Here is an 18770-nt window from a genome sequence, read left to right as displayed (position 1 = left end):
TCTCCCAGGCCCAGAAGACTAGAATCCCCTTTCTTTCTTTTTTTTTTAAGATCAATTTATTTTATATTTATATTAATAAATTAAGATTGCAGCTAAGTACACTGTAGCTGACACCCCAGAAGAGAGTGTTAGATCTCATTACAGGTGGTTGTAAGCCACCATGTGGTTGCTGGGATTTGAACTCAGGACCTTCGGAAGAACAGTCAGTGCTCTTTACCGCTGAGCCATCTCTCCAGCCCTAGAATCCCCTTTCTACCTCTGTGTGTATGTCTCTTCTGGACATTTCCTAAAATGGAGTTATTCAGTAGGCCTTTTATGATGGGCTGCCTTGAAACTGTCGGCACTTTAATGTGTCGGCACTTTCCCTGGGTGAGTAATATTCCACCGTGTGGACTGTGCACTGTGCACTGAACTTTCCTTTATAAACAGCTGATATATATTGGATCCTTCCCACATTTTGGCTCTAGTGAACTATGTTGCAAGAATGTTTATTGAACTACAAACATTCATGCCCAACTTTTTGGGTGAATATACATTTCCATTTCTCTTGGGTAGGTACCTAGGAATGGAATTGCTGTGACCCCTGACCTTAGTGCTCTGCCCTCCTGACCAGGACCTAGTGACATCTAACCCCCTGGACCCTCCAATCCTGATTCTTCTGGGTTCTTAGAAGAGCGCTGATCAAGTCCCACTGGCTGAGCTGGGTCTCTATGCTAATCGCCTTTCTTTCATCCACCTACTTGTCTGTCTGCCTTTGCTTCGAAGTCTGGAGATGACTATGCGGTCCCCATTTTCCACCTCCCATGTAAGAGGTGCCACAGGTTGTTTTGTCCCAGAGCTGAGCAGAGGGCATGGAGGACGTTTTATGTGTAAGAAGATTGAGGAGAATCTGGAGAAAGGCAGAAAGCTCCGGGGACAAGCAGGCAGAGAGAACAAAGCTCTGTGCCCTGGGGCTGCTTAGTGGGGGCCTTTCTAAGGCTGCAAAGTGCTGGTGACTCAGAGGTGGAGGGAGCTCAGAGCTGCAGCGTGAGTCTCCCGTATTAACCCTTATCTGTCTGGAATAGAAAACCTACAACCCCAGTGCAAGGCTTTAACCCTCAGCCCTACAGTCTCCCCAGTCGGTGCACACCAGGGTACAGGGCTTTGGCCATGTTTATAAGATCTCTGGACAGCCACGTCTCCCCCCCCCCCATCCCCCACAACGGAATCTGGTTAAAAGAGCTTCCGTCCTGATGTCCAGTGGTTAACTTGCTCGGAGGGTACAAAATACCACTGAGTGACCACCAGCTGCCCAGCGACAAAACAGTCCCTTAAGAACTGGTGCCTCTTCTGGGTCAAAAGCTGGCTGCACAGAGGGGAGGCCTCAGCTCCGCGGAACTGCTCTCCCGTTGATCCCAAATCCCACTCCGAACATCTTTATCTAGTCGTCTTTGTCACGGGAATATGTGTCATCTTCCCAGTCTCAGGAGGCAAGAAAACGCTATTGAAAGAAATAAAAAAATATATAATAATAAAAGAAGAAAACACTGCGGTTCTTGTGTGGCTCCAACAGCTCGGAAGCAAGTCCTGGGCGTCTCCCCGAGGGCTCCCTGCTGAGCCCTGCGCGCTTTGGGGTGAAAGCCGCGGGCGGCGCCCCGGGGTCTAGCGGGCCAGGAGCTCGCACCCCCGGGTGTCCGCGTCTTCAGCCGGAGCGCAACGCGTGGAACTCAGCGGTGTCTGACGCCCAGAGCGGCGGGCCCGGCACTGGGTGCGAATCCACGGCGTTGAGCGGAGTGGCAGCCTGCTGCGTCCAGGTCCTCGCGGGCCACCAGCCGGGAGCGGGACAGGCTCCCGCGCAGCCCGGAGAGCCGCCCCTCCAGGAAGCGCCCGCCTCGCGCCCGCTTCCCGCCCACATCCTCCCTCGACTGGAGGGAGGAGCCCGCGCCGCAGCCGGGGCCCGAGAAGGGCCAGCCCCAGCCCGGGTGAGCGCACGAGTGGGTACGGCCGCGCGGGTAGCACCCTGAGCCTGTCCCGTGCCGCCGCCCGGCCGACAGCACAGCTCGCGGGGATGCCCCGGCAGCCCGGAGCACGCTGAGGATACGGGAAGCGCGGTGAGTAGGGTCCGCGGTGAGGGCGGGCCGGGCACTGCGCGCTCCCAAGTTCGGCCTGGGGCTTTGAGGGGAGTGGGTTCAGCCGGAGGGACTCCGACGTCCCTGGCCAACGCCCCCCTCAGCACGTCTGGGGGGGGGGACTCAGCTCCCACCCTGCCACGCGGGGGCGCCCGTCTGCGGGGGGGGGTGGCTGGAGGATGGGTGGCTTCGGGGGCACAGGCTAACTGGCTAGCTATTTGGGGGACCCTCTTTTCACCGTTAGGTGTCTGGAGGGCGACCAAGGGCTGGCGAGCGCAGCCGCCAGCACCATTGCTTGGAGGTGAGCGCGCCCTTTGACCCCACCCTGACCGGGACCTGGCCCTGCTCGGGATCAGCAGACTCCCTGCTCCAACAGGGGGAGAAGAGATGGGGAATAGTGCTGGGCGGCTTTCCAGAAGTCGGAGTGTGTTTGCAAACTAGTTTTTGCGCAAAAGCTGTCTGGCACCTGTGTGTTTCGAGGGGTGGAGGAGGAAGCGAGAAGCCCTTCTTTTTTTCCCATCCCCGTAGCGGTGCTCCTGGGAAAAAATAAAGGAGACTAATGCTCCTCTTTCCTTCTCGTCCCCTCCTTTCCCCGAATCCTGTTTTTGGTACAGCTGGCTAGTCTTTGGATAAGATGCTACCTCAAAAGGGGGCTGGGAGTGCCCAAGGTCACAGGTGCAATAGCAGTTCGGAGCTGGGTGACCATTCAAAAGGTCTGCGTTGTAGTCTGATTCTTCCTGTCCTATAAATGTTCTGGAGGAAGGGGCAAAGGTAAAGGCCTTTGAGGATTAGCCCAGATGCTCTTTGTTTTGTCTGACCATAGATCTCCATCATGTAGGGGTGTGGAGCTGTCTGGGAAGGGGCATTATACTGCCCCTCTCAGAGACGGGAAGGAGTATTATACTGCCCCGGAGGCATCTACCACCTCTGTGGTTGGAGGCATTGTTGCCAGGCAGGCTTCCTGCTGAGAAGTCCCTAGTCCAGGGTCTCTTCCAGTATATAGCTCCCTCACCATGGGCTCAGAAGGGACTCGGTGTGGGCTAGTCAAAGTGGGAGAGTCTGGCCATCCTGCCATCTTGGGCAGGGAAGCTGCCGTCCAGGAGAGACAATATAAGGTTCCTGATGCTTAAGGATTGTAGTCAGGGCCAGAGGTGCCTCCTGCCTCCTAGTCCTGTGTTCTCTGACCTCTGGTCACCTGGCTGAGACTCCCCTTGTGAGGTCAAGAACGCTGCTTTTTGAATTGGATGAGAGCCCTTCCTTCTCCCACAGGAAGGGAGGCATTTTGGTTGGGTTGTCATTTCTAGTGACCCGTGGACAGCCCCAATATGGGAGTTGTAAGAGACCTGGCCTTGAACACCTTTGTGTGACCAGAAGTGGGATGGTGATCTAACACACACACACACACACACACACACACACACACACCCTTTGGCTCTGGGTGTTTTTCCATCTGTGAAATGAGGGCAGACTGCAATATCAGCCCATTTACAGAGCTGTAGGGAGGCTTGGGCCAGGAACCAGGGCAGGTATTCTTATACGTGGGAAACTCTTCATGAGGGCTCTGTGATTGTCTTTCAAGCCCTCCCCCAATACCGTGAGATTTAAAAACCTGAAGGGATCATGTGAAGAAGAAGGCCAAAATGGAGCCTCAGTTTATCTAATAGTGAGGTGGGCACTCTTTGTCCCCTTCTCATTCCAGGTAATTGCGTGTTTCCTTAAAGGTAGTTGTAGTTGTGAGGATGTGTTTAGATGACAAAGGGCTTGCGTGTCAGCCCTGTGACTGGTGCGGGAGGTATTTGGGAACAGCTGTCATCCCATTGTTCCTGGGAATATTAGTGCACTTGATTCGCATGACTGCATCCTACATTCCTTCTGGAATTTTTTAGGGGGGCCCTTAAGAGTCGAGTCCTGGAATCCAGATATTGGTACTTCTGGGCCGTTCGAGGGGCAGAGAGGCCAGGGTAGGAAGGTTTGTTCTCCGCAGCCCAAGTGTAAAGAACACATCTGAGGATGAACACATCCTGTGTAGGTGCCCTGTCACTGCCACCTGGAGCTGGCCTCACTGATCTCTGAGGCTTGAACCGAAGATGGAAAAGCATTCTCTAGTAATTGTGCTCCTGTCAGGAGAGAGAGCATCTTTACCTGCTGAGACTTCCTAGATGTTCCTGCCTTCCCGTCTTCTGCCCTCCCCTAGCCCTGTCAGACAGGCTGGGGCTGCAGAGGTAGGAGCAGAACACCTCTAGAATCCAGCCATCTCGCTTCAAAGCACACTGTTTCAGAAAGGTCAGTGTGGTCTCTGTAGAAGCAGGAGGCTTGGTCATCCTGCCATCTAGGCAGGGCAAGCTGGTGATAGTGACCATGCAATCATGGTCCACTCCTTGCTGTCCAGGAGAGACAATTTAAGGTTCCCAATGCTCGAAGATTGAGCCGGGGCCAGAGGTGCCTTCTGTGTTCTTTGCTCTTGTTTACCTCCTGAATCTGGTTCCCACGGAGGTCAAAGAAACTACTGGTTAGTGTGTTGGAGTACCGGTCTACTTACCGCCTGCAGACACATCTTTGTCCCCTGGAATCTGAGAGGAAGAGACAAGAGGGAGGAGGCATCTCCCCGTCTCTTTATCTTACTATGCTTTCCTGGGTGTTTGCCAGTCTGAAGCGATCTCATTTGTGTCTGGGCATCAGTGCCTTACCTCTCTCTTCCTCCAGTGGGCTTCAGCTCCACTGAACAGGCTGTGCCCGCATACGTGAACAGTGCCTCAGAACACAGGAGGTGCCCAGTCAATGCTGTGGGAGGAATGGGAGTCTACCCTTCATCCCAAATGAGGTCCTGAGTGGTAGGTGACAACCTGGAAGGATTATGAGCTTGCCACCCTGAGTCCCTGGAGGGACTGGATGCCAGGAAGGGGTGTGGAAAGGTGTGTGTCAGAACTGGGCAGGATTTCCTGGCACGAAAGGCTGGGGCTTATAGGTAGCCACTGTTACTACCTGCCGCCATTGCCTGCCCACCAGAGGACTGAGAAACGCTGCGGAGAGCTCTCCGTTCCCCACATAACCTGAATGTTTCTTAATCCCTCTGACCTCAGTTCATCAACTCCTTCCTTCCTTCCTTCCTTCCTTCCTTCCTTCCTTCCTTCCTTCCTTCCATCCATCCTTCCTATAATTGATTGACTAACTGACCATTTGTTGGCTGGGGCAGAACTCCACTTCAAGCATACTCAGTCAACTGTTCTACCGCTGAACTCTAGCTTTAGCCCCTGACCTCAGTTTCTTCCTCTCAGAAATGGGCAACCTAAAACGCTGTTTATCCCCTTAGCAGATGTGTTCCAAGCAGGCCATCCAGGTTAGGGAGTGCCATCTGTGAGTGGTGTAACTGTGGTCAAGGCGGGCACTGCCCCTGGGCTACAGAACTTAGGAAGGACAGAGGGGCATCTGGAGCCTTGACCATGCCTTACCTCATAGTAAGAGGAACAGGTACAGAGGGGAAAGATTCTCACATCATGAGGCAGTGCCTAGTTGCCCCATGGTGGGTGTGAACAAGCAAAGGTTGTGCCCAGTCTCTGAATAAAACCACATGGCTACCAAACCCCAGATCTCCATTAGTTAGGGGCCTCACTCTGGCCAGACTCACTCCTGAGGTCCCCTAAGTGCTCAGAGCACTCAGCAGCACAGAGAACTCCGTGTCCATCCCTCAGCTTCCGGGGAGGCATAGTACCCAAGCCTACTTGGCAGACGAAAGGTTGGGGCTTATAGGTAGCCACTGTTACTACCTGCCGCCATTGCCTGCCCACCAGAGGACTGAGAAACGCTGGAACATGGAGCGTGCTTGAAGTGGAGTTCTGCCCCAGCCAATCAATTATAGGAAGGAAGGAAGGAAGGAAGGAAGGAAGGAAGGAAGGAAGGAAGGAAGGAAGGAAGGAAGGAAGGAAGGAAAGAAGGAAGAAAGGAAGAACTGAGGTCAGAGGGATTAAGAAACATCTACGGTGCAGAGACCTAGAAAGGAGGAAGGAATCGTAAGAAAAGGATCTGCTAGATCCTGTTAGGACAGGCTACTTGCTAGTGGACTTGGCCAGCCCCTGTAGTAACACTGGGAAGACCCTAGGTGGCTGAGCTGCACGTGGAACCAGAGTTTGGGTGGGTGTTAATCAGCCTCCTTCCCAGTATGGCCTGGCAGAAACTGAGGGTCCCAGGAGAGCATCAGAGCCAACCCCTGCCACAGCCTCCTCGCCTGGCTGTCTACATCTATATTTATCCCTATTAATGGCCTGGTTGCCTGGCAGAGTGTGGTGTCTTTTAAGCACAGTACCCAGAGCCACAGCTGAAGTTGAAAGTGGTTTGTGTGCAGAGCTCCACGACCCCATCGCCTTGTCCAGAGTGAGTGCCAGCCTGTCCCTGGGGCTGCCTGCCACTTGGCAGGAGCCACACGGCCACCACAACGCATAGGAAAGGGATTGGGAGTAGGAGTCTTGACTCTGAATCCCTCCTTCCCTAACAAGCAGGGATGTTTAAGTGATAGGACTGAGGTCAGGGTTCTTATATAGCTGGAAGATGAGATAGGGTGCAGCCTTTCAGCCCAGAGTGTCTAAGAACTCATTATTCCAAAATCCCAGCGTTCAGTCAGGTATGGTAGTACATATCTTGGATCCCAGCTCTCAAGAGGTAAAGGCAGGGTGGATTTCTGGAGTTCCAGACCAGCCTGGTCTATATATCAAGGTGAGACCACCCAGAGTCTAAAAACACCAAACCAAACCAAACAAAACCACTACAATCCACAGGACTAGAGAGATGTCTCAGCAGTTAAGAGCACTTGCTGCTCTTGCAAACAACCTGAGTTCAGTTCCCAGTAGCTCACAACCATCCATAATTCTAGCTCTAGGGGATCTGATACCCTTATCTAGCCTCTGTGGGACACACACACACACACACACACACACGGTGCCTAAGTATACATGCAGGCAAAACACATACACGTAAAAGATGTAATTTTTAAAAGTCCAAAAGATTCCCAGGCCCGAGAGCTTTGTGGATCTGTGATCCTGGGCTTCTCCCCCTTCCAACCGAGTCTCTCACCTGCTCAGTTCCCATCCTGTACGTGGCAGTGTTGGGAATAACAGAAATAAGAGGCTGGGTGTGGTGGCACGTGGTGCCTGCGTTCCCAGCCGGCACTCAAGAGGCTGGGGCAAGAGGATTGCTGAAAGTTTACAGGCAGACTTATATATACTAAGAGCTACTCAAAACTCCAAAACAGACAGGAAAATGACGCCAGGCTTCATCCTTCTGTTTGAGCCAATGTTTTTCAAATTAGTGATATTGGCCTGGTTCACCTCAGCGACCAGGAAAGCAGCTCGGGCTTTGTGAAAGAGTCTGTGGGTTTTTAGGTTGTCCTCCTCCCAGAACCGCCCCTGCTTAAATATCTGGATTGTGAGTTCACAGTCAGCCTGGTTTATATAGCAAGATCCTGTCTCAAAATCAGAGTGGCTGAATGTGGGGCTTGTGTGTCAGAGTGCACAGGGCCCTCAGTCCAATCCCCAGCAACTCAAAAAGATAGAGAATCACATTCAGCACAGGGTACCATGACAGAGCTGTGTATCTGGGATGGCAGCAGCTGGGCCCAGGAATGGGGACACACAGCCTTCCTCCTCCTGGTGTCCCTTCTCATCAGCTCCATGCTGCCCGCCCGTCACCATTGTCACCACTTTCAACAGCTTAGGTTTCTTTTGTCCACACCTAACCTCATGTAAGGAGTCCAGGAGGGTGTTCATATCCTCCTTTGTGCTGACACACCAATTCCTGATCTTGGATCAGGGTAGCATCTCAGAGAGTACCGTTGTAGGCATCCTCCCGTGTGTGTCCTTTGGTGAACACTTGTGTCGGGAGTTAGCTTGCAGGCCCTGCCAAATGTTTCTCCTGAATGCTTTGCACCAAATTCCACTGCCTCTGGCAAACTGTAAGAGTTCTGGCCATGCTGCATTCTTGGCAACACGTGACAGTGTCCGCTTTCTACAATTTTGACCGTCGTAAGGATCGCGATGGGCCTGGTACATAGTGATATCACATTTGGTTCTACTGAGCTGAATGGGGGAAATAAAAGGAGTCAGGGGGAGGAAGGGAAAGTGCATTCCAGGCAGCTGGAACAGCAGGTGCAAAATTGGGGATTCACAAACAAGTATTATTGGAACCTCTTATACTGAAGAACATAGCCAGAGGTGTGAGGGTAAGGGACGGGGCCATGGGAGCCCTACGGGGGGTGGAGGGGTGGGGTGGGGGTGGGACTAGGTGTTGTCCTGGGAGGGAAAGGGAGCCTCCAAGAGACTTCCACCACTGTGAAACAGCTTTCAACATGTCCTGGCATTTCTATGGGTAAGAAAGCAGAGGCAGGGTCTGGGGAGATGGTTCTGTCAATACAGTGCTTGCATGCAAGCGCCAGGACCCAAGTTCAGTTCCTAGAACCCTACCTGGAAAGACAGGAGAATCCATCCCTGGGGCTCAACAGTCAAGTTCCAGTCCAGTAAGAAACCCCAGGAATGACATCTGAGGTTGACCTTTTGCCTTCATGTCTGTGTGCACTGGTGCACACACACACACACACACACACACACACACACATATACGAGAGGGAGGGAGGAGGGAGGGAGAAGGAGAGAAAGAGAGAACAGGGTCCCATCCGTCTGGATCTTTTCTGAGACCCAGAGAGTAATATCAAGAGCAGTTATCAGCCTAGGAGCCAGAAGGCAGGAACCATTTGGCAGCCTTCCAACCTCTGTTGTGGGTGTGGTCACATGGTCACAAGGCCTTGAGCAGGGGTGCCTGGAAGGTAAAACTCACTGTGCACTCAGAATGGGATCGGGCCTTGCCGTGGTGACCCTCCTTTATTTCAAAGTTGTTTCTGTTGGGGTGGCTACGTCCACATTGCCCTTCCCTTCCAGCTGACAGACAGAGATATCCTGGAGCTCCCACACTTGAGAAGTCAGTACCCAAAGTTGCTTGGATGGCTAACTGTCTCTGTGAGCTTGGTTGGCCCATAGTGACTACTTGTTTAGACAAATACAAGTCTAGAAGTTTCTGTGAAGGTATGTTTAAGATGCGATTAACATTTAAATCAGGCTTTGGTCAAAGCTGATTATCGTCCTTGCATGGGCCCCGTTTTGTTGATAGATGGCCTTCAGCCAGAGACTGGGTGAGCTTCCTTTAAGACTAGGTCTTGGACCTTAGGAACACAACCTAAAAAACAAAACAAAACAAAAAACCCTTCTTGTTTCCAGCCCATGCTGCCCTCCAAACTTAAGGCTTACCCCGGTGTGGTCCGATGAACTGATTCTTTAAAATCAGCCTCTTATTGTACAGATGCAGACATACTATCATCCCGTTTCTATGGAGAGTCCTGATGACGTGCTCGCCCTCTGAGTTCCTGGGCCTTGTCATCTGGGATGACATCTGGTCAGTGGGATGACAATACCCTCAAGACCCATCCCCAGCCTCTGGAGAACCTTGAGGACTTAGCAGCCCTAGGAGCCAAGGAGTGGCTGACTGATTAGTTGAAGGTTTGAGTTAGCAGAAAATTACTATCTAAACCAAGCACGGCAGGGCTTGGATGGAAGCCAGGTGTCACACCCGCTTAACTAGGCCACGTGCGGGCCAAGCTCCGGGCCAAGCTCGAGCCATCCCTAAGGTGTTGTCCCAGCCTCAGGTGCCTGCCTCCTTGCTCTCCTTGTGGCTGTAGGAGGGCAGCTTCACTATTACTCTGGGGAGCATGTTTGAAACCGCACCTGCCTGCCAAACCCGTGGTTTGTGTGCATTCGGCCTCTCGCCTTGCCTGCAGGGCTTGTTCATACACGGGTTGCTCGTTCGGTGCCTCCCTAGGGCTCCTGATGGAGCAGGTCTGGGTGGGGCCAGATGGTACACTCCTGGTGCATTCTGGGAACTCTGCTTAGAGCAGGAAAGCTTCAAGCTAAAAAGGTGGAAGGTGGGCAAGGAGAGATCTAAAGGGGCCAGGTAGCAGTCCTTATAAGGCGGTGCCCGCCAGGTCTGGTGGCTTCTGTCACCCTTAGAGTGTCAAAGCCAGAGAGTTAGCTGGAAACCTCCAGGACTATCACCAAATGTGTCAGTCTCTTATCAACTCCCTGGCCCCCTCCTCCACTCTTGGCCTAGCAGTCCTGGTGCATTGTGGCCACAGCAGAAGAGGGTAACAGAGAACCATGCGACTCCTCCAGTTTTCTTCCCTTGCCCTTTTTGTTTGGCTACACATCACCTGTTTTCCCCCCACCCCCACCCCCATCTGCTGTCTCCACCCCAGAGATTAAGAAGCACTGTAATAGCGAATGTGCTTTATCTTAATCCTCCGAGCAACCCAGGAACATACCTCGTTGCCTTCTTTATTGCAGAGGGCAAAACTGAATGAGAGAGATTAAGTAAGTAATATACCTGAGGTCACGCAGCAGAGAAACAGCAGAACCAGAGGCTCGCACACAGGACACTACGTCCAGGGTAGGTCTGTCTGTTTAACTGCTACTCGACACCGGCCAGAGGACTCAATGTCTGTGTGACTCTCCTCCTTAGCAAGGTTTTGCAACTTCACTCCTTAGAGTTTGCATTGAGAACAGATTTATTTATTTATTTATTTTAATCTTCCAAAGGCCAGGTTGGCCACACCGCTGTGTGGAGGTCAGAGGATAAGCTCAGGTGTCGTCCACTTCTACCTTGCTGGAGTCATGGGCTCTCTGTTGCTTGCTGCTGTGTACACCAGAGCTTCTGGAGAGTCTCCAGTCCCTGGCTACCATCTCACCACTGTCACACACTGCCACACCTGCCTCTATATGGTTCTAGGGATTCACACTCAGGTCCCCATGCTTGTGTGGTAAGCGCTTCCCCCCCCCTCCCCCAGCCACCTCTATAGCCTTGGGCATGCTGTTTTGATAGCACCTATGGCTTCCTACTAGAACTGCTTATTGGTAGTCCCACAGGGCCTCCCGTCCCTCGTCCCTCGAGTGGTCACAGCTGCTGCTGGGCCCCTTTACATCTCTCCTTGCCCGCCTTCCACTCTTGTCTGGGTCCCCTGCGACCCATTGTCTCCTGAGCCTGCTTCACTTGGCATCTCCTGTGACTACCACCTCAACGTTGGGATTTTTTGCATCTGGCTAAGCTACAGAGTCCCCTCAAACCACATCAAGCGCCTATGCTCAGAGTCAATGGTCCTGGGCGCCATCTGTCCCTTACCCCCTTCTTGGGCCTACGCTGTTAAGTACGCTCCTGATCCTCGCATCTCTTTCCGACCTGTCAGAGGGTTATGAGATCCAAGGCTGGAGAAGTGGACTTAGCTTTGGAGGGATGAAGATGAGCAGCCTGCTGCTGGGGGGTCCCTGGCTCTGGTGCATTTACTGTGCTTGCTGCGTGTTCACAGTATACAGACCTGCATTCATGCTGCGGGGCGGGGTCAGTGCTGCGGGGCGGGGTCAGTGCTGCGGGGCGGGGTCAGTGCTGCGGGGCGGGGTCAGTGCTGGGGCGCGGGGTCAGTGCTGGGGCGAGGGGTCAGTGCTGCGGGGCGGGGTCGGTGCTGGGGCCTCCCTTGAGAACTCACACTATGGGGATTTTATGGAGGAATGTGTGAAAGAGTTGTAAGAGACAATGATTAAGAAATGGTGTGGTGGCAGGGCAGTGGTGGCGCACACCTATAATCCCAGCACTTGGGAGGCAGAGGCAGGCAGATTTCTGAGTTCGAGGCTGGCCTGGTCTACAGAGTGAGTTCCAGGACAGCCAGGGCTACACAGAGAAACCCTGTCTCAAAAAAAAAAAAAAAAAAAACCAGAAAGAAAGAAAGAAAGAAAGAAAGAAAGAAAGAAAGAAAGAAAGAAAGAAAGAAAGAAAGAAAGAAAGAAAGAAAGAAAGAAAGAAAGAAAGAAAAAGAAAGAAAGAAATGGTGTGGTGGGACAGGTGAGATAGCTCAGCGAATTAAGAGCACCGACTACTCTTCCAGAGATCCTGAGTTCAATTCCCAGCAACCACATGGTGGCTCACAACCATCTGTAATAGGATCTGATTCTCGGAAGGAGTAGAGCTGGAGTAAGGGAAAAAAAAAAAAGAAAAGAAAAGAAAAGAAAAAATGGTGTGGTGGTCACATTGGCTGAGGTGATTGTGGCAGACCTCTGAGAATGCTAGCAATGGCACCCTTCAAAAGAAGAAAAGTATTTTTGGAGCTGGAGAGATGACTCAGCAGCTAAGAACACTGACTGCTCTTCCAAAGGTCCTGAGTTCGAATCCCAGCAACCACACAGTGGTTTGCAACCATCCGTAATGAGATCTTATGCCCTCTTCTGGTGTGTCTGAAGACAGCTACAGTACTTACATATAATAATAAATCTTTGGGTTGGAGAGAGTGGGGCCGAGCAACCACATGATGGCTCACAACTATCTGCACAGCTACAGTGTACTCATAAACATAAAATAAATACATCTATTAAAAGAAAAAAGGAAAAAAATAATTTTCCTCAGCAAGTGGAACCCCAAGTGCAGAAGGACATACTTGAACTCAGGCGGAAGGGCATAGTTGAACTCAGACTGGGAGCCAGTGAAACTTGACTGAGAACTTGGGAGAATGTCGGTGTGAAAGGGATCAGCTCAGTCCGGCTCCCTCAGCCTGGGGTGATACAAGGACGTGCGATCCGGAAGGGTCACATTAGAAGATTCCGTGATAGCACTTGACTTACACAATTATTGTCCCTCTGACTGGGCAGGGGAGCGAGCGCTAATGAGTTAGTTAGGCATTGCTGCAGAAAAGATCTTGCAGCTTGTCTGGCTCTGGCAGGGGAAGTGGAGGCAGGAGGCTTCAGCCAGGAGTAGGAAGAGGCTGCCCCATGGGACATGGTGGGTGGGGCAGGGAGTTGTTGGCCATGAAGGGCTAGACTTCTGGCCAGAACCATAATATTCTAGATGTGTAGCTTAGTTCTGATGTCGCCAGAGTCTCCCCTTCTATCAAGGGCAGGATGCCTGATCTGGTGGGTATGGACACAGAAGGGGCTAACCTTCTGTATGCGATAGGCAGGGTCTCACTGTATATAGCCCAGTCTGCACTTGAACTCATGACCCTCTTGCTTCTGCTTCCTGAGCACAGTGCCACCTCTCCCTGCTCTTCAGCCTCCTTACCGCAACCGTAGGATATACAAGGAATGTTTGTTGAATGAATGTGTGACCAGCGACAGGTCATTTCCAAGCCCTGCCTTCTGTTTGACTCAGCTCGTCTAGAAATGGGCCTACTGGTTTTGCATCTCTAACTCCGAGCTCTTTCTCAGGGGGCTGGGCCCACACCTGTGCCAAGAGTCCTATCATCCTTGGGAGGTGCTCTGCCTGCACCCCCTCCTCCAGCCCCAAACCCCAAATTACCTGCAGATGGTGCTGTCCTGGAGCTTTTCCATCTTGCCCGATGCGCTCACAGACCCAACCCCCTCCTTAATGACACCTTGCTGCCTTCTACCGAGGGAGGGGAGGGGGCTGGCCCAACCAGGCTGTGGTTTCTTTTTCCATTACGTCAGGCCTCAGGGTCCAGATCCCTGCCCCCGCTGCCGGCCTGGCACCGAGGGCCACTCCGATCCCTGCCTGTTCCAACCTCAGACACCATGTGCTCCCCATTTCGGGGAGCCCGAAGCTTCCCGCCGGAGGGTGAGTTGGAGATGGGAGCCCTGCCCCTGGCTGGGGCGGAGTTCGCTTCCCCGCCCACCATTCATAAGTGCTGTTTTTCTTCCCCTGGGGCTGGAGATGACCCAGGTGGAGTTGTCCTGGGCTTCCCCGGACCAGGCCCTCATGGCTTTGCCCTCTGCTAGTCAGCTGTGGGATGCTAGTGCAGTAACAAAGGCAAGATTCTGGGCATGTGGACGAGCTGGTGACTCCCATGAAGATGTGTCCTCAGAGTGAGCATGTGAGCTTGGGCCTTTGTGTCCATTTGAGAGAGAGAGAGAGAGAGAGAGAGAGAGAGAGAGAGAGAGAGAGAGAGAAGAGGAGAGAAGAGAAGAGTGTTCATGTGGCCAGGCCTATGTGTGTGCTACACCAGAAAGTGTGCCTGTCCCCTTCCTTCCGTATGGGAACAGAACTCTGGGCTATGGGGGTCCACGCCTAGGATCCATGAAACGTGTTGTGTAGAGGGGCGAGTGTTGCAAAGAGAAGGTGGGTGAAGCCCACGTGTCAGGGATGAGGGAGTATGTGGACGGGGGATGACAGAGGAGCTGGACACCTGGGTTCTGGGCCCTTGTTAAAACGGGGAATGTGGCCAGTCTATGGGCACGGGCTTGATATCCCACCTGCTTGGGAAACTGAGACAGGGGCTAGGGCTAACAAGTTCAAGGTCTGCTCAGCTATAGGGTGGGATCAAGGCCAGCCTGAGTAACTTAGTAAGATCCTGTCTCAAAAATAAAATGTATATATATATATATATATGAAAGAAAGGAAGGAAGGAAGGAAGGAAGGAAGGAAGGAAGGAAGGAAGGAAGGAAGGAAGGGAAGAAGGAAGGAAAGAAAGAAAGAAAGAAAGAAAGAAAGAAAGAAAGAAAGAAAGAAAGAAAGAAAGAAAGAAAGAGGAAGGAAGGAAGGAAAGAAAGAAAGACAATTGAGCATGTACTTTAGTAGCACATTTAGCTTGCATGTAGTGGGCCCCAATTTCAAACCCCTGTCACTACAAAATTATAAACACACACACATACACACACACGTAATGGGCTTGCTTAGTTATAAGCCTACCTCTTGGTCCCACGCTCCCTGGTCTGGTGGGTTCCCAGGCTGTCTCTTCTTGGCCCAGTATTCTTCCCCAGGTGAGAAGGTCCACATTGGCTTGGGCATGGAGAGATGGCCCCTCGAGCAGCCCTTGCTGCTTCCTGAATGGTGGCCCTGGACAGTGTTTGTCCACTTTCTGTTCCTGCATTTCCTGTATATAAAGAAGGGTAATGATCTTACCCATGCCCACCCCAGGCAGAACGGGGGGGGGGGGGGCTGTGTTCCCCTTCGATGCCCACTGGCCAGCTGAGGCTTTCCATCCCTGGCCGCTTGTACCACAAACATGGCTTCTCAGCCCTTTGTGCAGAAACTGATTTTAAACCAACAAGAATAAATCCTGCCAGAAAATTGCAGTGCTATCCTGATGCTCTGGGAACTGCGATTGTAATGAGGTTCTAGGGACAGCCAGTAGGAGGGGGGAAGCTGAAGATTGGCTTCTTTACTCTCTATACCCCCTCCCTGCCAGGAGGTCCCTGGGCAGGCACTGTGTCCTATCTGCAGAGTCCTTTAGGAAGCTGGCACTGGGGAGGGGCTTCGGTCTGGAGTAGAGCCTCGTGGAGAGCTCTTTCCCGGGTCTGCTGTGGGACAGCAGTGGCTGCTCCTTAGCATAACAGCCAGCTGTCTCAGGCAGAGTGAGCTGTTTGGGAGACAGGAAGCCAAACATGGTGGTACTTGTAATCCTAGCATGCAGCAGACGGAAACAAAGATTATGAATTCAAGGACAGCCTGGGCTACGTAGTGAGATCCTACCTCAAAAAAGGGAGGTGGGGGTGATGGTTCCCGGGTTAAAGTTACCAGTAGATCTAATAACCTTTGCTTACCCCTGGGCTTCGTTCCTTCCAGGAGGGAAGGAGCTGATTTACAAATTGTCCTCTGACAAGGATGTTCACCCACCCATATTCCTCACAACAAACAAGCAAACAAACAGACAGACAATCAAACAGACACCAACATTTTAAAGGACTAGAAGACAGCCCATGTGCAAGCATGAAGCCTGGAGTTCAGAGTCTTTAACAGCCATGTAAAAGACATGGGGATGAGCACTTGTAATCCCAGGGCTGTGGGGGGTGGGTGGGGGGCAGTGCAGGCAGATCCCTGGGCCTGGCTGGCCAGTCAGTATAGCCAGAGAGGTGAGATCCAGCCTCAACCAGAGATCCTGTCTCAAAAGATCCAGTGGAGATGCTTGGGAGGTGGCTCAGCAGGGAAGGGGTGCTTGCTCTGCAAGTGTGAGGATGTGAGGACTTGAGTTTGAAGTTGCAGAATCTATGTAAAAGGTCAAACATGACTGTGGGTGCCTCTAACTCCAACGTCCAGGGGCAGAGTCTGGAGGAGTCCCAGAGCTCATTGGCCATCCAGCATAGCTGAAACAATGAACTTGAGGGAGATCTTATCCCCAGGGTGTAAGAGATAAGACAGGGCAGCAGAGGAAGACACCTGGCATCTTGTTCTAGCCTCTGATTGTGGGCACTGGAGTATTCATGTGTGTGCACGCGCGCGCGCACACACACACACACACACTCATGTACATAGCACACACAGCATAGGGGAGAGCGAGTGAGGAAGACACCCAATGTCAATCTCTGGCCTTCCCAAATGTACACACAAGTGGACACACACACACACACACACACACACACACATAAGGGGTAAATGACATTATGTCAACCCTGCTTCTGACTTGCCCTCACCCACACTGTGAAGCCCCACTGCCCATCACAGTCCCCATCACTGCGTTTCAGCTAAACCAGGTGTGTAGGATCTCTAGCTCCAGAGATGACACCGGAACAGGAATGGGCTCAGTAACCCACACATTGCTCAGGAGAAGCTACTGGCAGGTCTCCCACAAGACTGAGGTAGAAAACAGTGGTGTCCTACCTTACTCTGAGGCGAGGGGCTATAAGCTCCCTCCTGGGGAAGATACAGATCAGGAACTCATTGAGCAGTGAAGGGACCGGATATTAGTGACGCTTTTATGAGGCGTTTGGAAACTAGGCTCATTACTCATGTTAATGCATTTGCAATTTTAAAGAATCGCGGTGGGACACTGTGGTGGCAGATAGGAAACAAGCCCAGAGAACTTTGGGCTTGTCTACACGCCCAGTGACAAAGGATTCCACAGCTCCCTACCCCCGTTAGAGATAGTCCTTCCACTCCTGCACATGGACACCTTGTTCTCTGAGGAAAACAGAACCACCAGCCATTAGCAACCACCGGCCATTAGCAGGGTTAGCGCCCAGCCTCAGTAGCAGAGGTGCATTGGTCCTGAATAGAGAGATTGGAGAAGTCGGGGGTGCCTGGGAGGGTCAGTTCTGTGCTGAAGACCAGGATCAACTCTGGTAGGATATAGTCGTTCATTTACTGGTGCACACACCCCTCACACAGGCTCTGAAGCCTTCTGTATTCCAGCCGTGGGCCCAGGATGATGGTATGGGAAGAACGTAACAGGCTGTGAACAAGGCCCAGCTTTGAATAGGTCACCAGAAGTTCACATCGTAGTGGCCAAAGCAACAAAGAAAACCTAAGCCATCGTAGATACCACTGATGCTAGCCCATGCATTGCTCAGGAGAAGCCTTGGTTTTCTGGCACCATGAATGTCGGATACCCATGTCCACTGTGATGCCCTGTGATCCTACGAGGGCAACACAGGGGTCTGTGTATAGCTCACGTGTGAAGACTGAAGGCAGAGAAAAGGCACCAAGGTGGAACCATACACCTATCGGAGACTCTATATTCCTTCCAAGTCTTTTGTAGTCTTCCTCCAACAAGCCTTTGCCCATCTCTCTCTCTTACACACACACACACACACACACACACACACACACACACACACACACCATCTGCCATCTTACCACCTACTTCTTTCTTTTATTTTGAAATGGAGTCTTGCCCAGTCCAGGTTAACCATGAATTTAGCCTTCTGTCTCAGCCTCCTGCGTGCTGGGATTACAGGCTTGTACCAGTGTACAGTCTCTACCCAGTCGTCGAAGGTCAGATAGTAAGGCCTCCCTGTAACGAGGCAGCAGATGTAGAGTATCTGTTCTCTTTTGACACTCATTCCTGTTCTCCAGACTGCCAGGAACTGTTGCTGCTGCCACCACCAACCCCCATGGCCTACATTCCGGACGGGGGTGCTCCCACTGCAGGGGCCATCCCCTTGGCTTCTCAGTGTTGCGTGTGCAAAGTGGAGCTGTCAGTGAGTGGCCAGAACCTGCTGGACCGGGATGTCACCTCCAAGTCTGACCCTTTCTGTGTCCTCTTTATAGAGGACAACGGCAGGTGGATGGAGGTGAGGCTAGCCACAAGCGTCTGTGACGGGCAAGGACTGTTAGTGCTGTGGAGGGGCCCCTCTTGGATCCAGGGAGTTCCATGGTCCATGGGCTGAAGGCTGGTGGTGGATGATCACTTAGAAAACTGCCGCCATTTTTTTTTTTTTTTACAATTGCACTTTACTTTAGGTGTATTTAGAATATTACTTAAACCTTGGGTGGTAATATATATCTGTAATCCCAATACGGAAGCAGAAGGATTGTAAGTTCCAGGTCAGTCCTAGTTACGTAATAAGTCCCTGTCTCCCCCCCAAAAAATACATAGAGAAATAAAATAATTACTTTAAAATATATTTCTGGCTGGGTTGGTGGTGTGGTGTCACACACCTTTAAAACCAACACAAGCAAAGACAGGTGGATCTCTGTGAGTTCCAGGCCAGCCAAAACTGCATACTAAGAATCTGTCTTCAAATCAAACCAAAACAGAAAACACTATATATAGCTATATAGCTAGCCCTCGGTCTAAATTATTGCCCACAAATACACAATTATCATTTTATTATGTCCTAATAGTTTATGTGGCTATAGTCAGGCAAAGCTTCTATAGTTTTGCACAGACTTGCCTCCTGTAAGCAACCTTCCTGCTTT

At 51.8% G+C, this 18770-nt stretch overlaps 1 protein-coding gene across 2 annotated transcripts in view; it reads left to right on the top strand.

The window, feature by feature from the left end:
- Window positions 1–1843: 1843 nt before the first annotated feature.
- Cpne2 (copine 2) overlaps window positions 1844–18770 on the top strand; it is a 39629-nt gene continuing 22702 nt past the window's right edge. The window contains exons 1-2 of one of the 2 annotated variants that reach the window (XM_052167155.1): window positions 1844–2090; window positions 17925–18142. In XM_052167155.1, coding sequence (XP_052023115.1) covers window positions 17963–18142 — 180 coding nt within the window. In that variant the 5' untranslated portion in view covers window positions 1844–2090; window positions 17925–17962. The remainder of the gene's footprint in view (window positions 2091–17924; window positions 18143–18770) is intronic. The other variant, XM_052167154.1, reaches the window with a different exon arrangement.

The sequence above is a fragment of the Apodemus sylvaticus genome, chromosome 21 (assembly GCF_947179515.1).
Source record: "Apodemus sylvaticus chromosome 21, mApoSyl1.1, whole genome shotgun sequence".
Lineage (NCBI taxonomy): Eukaryota > Metazoa > Chordata > Mammalia > Rodentia > Muridae > Apodemus > Apodemus sylvaticus.
This window is presented reverse-complemented; position numbering and strand designations above follow the sequence as displayed.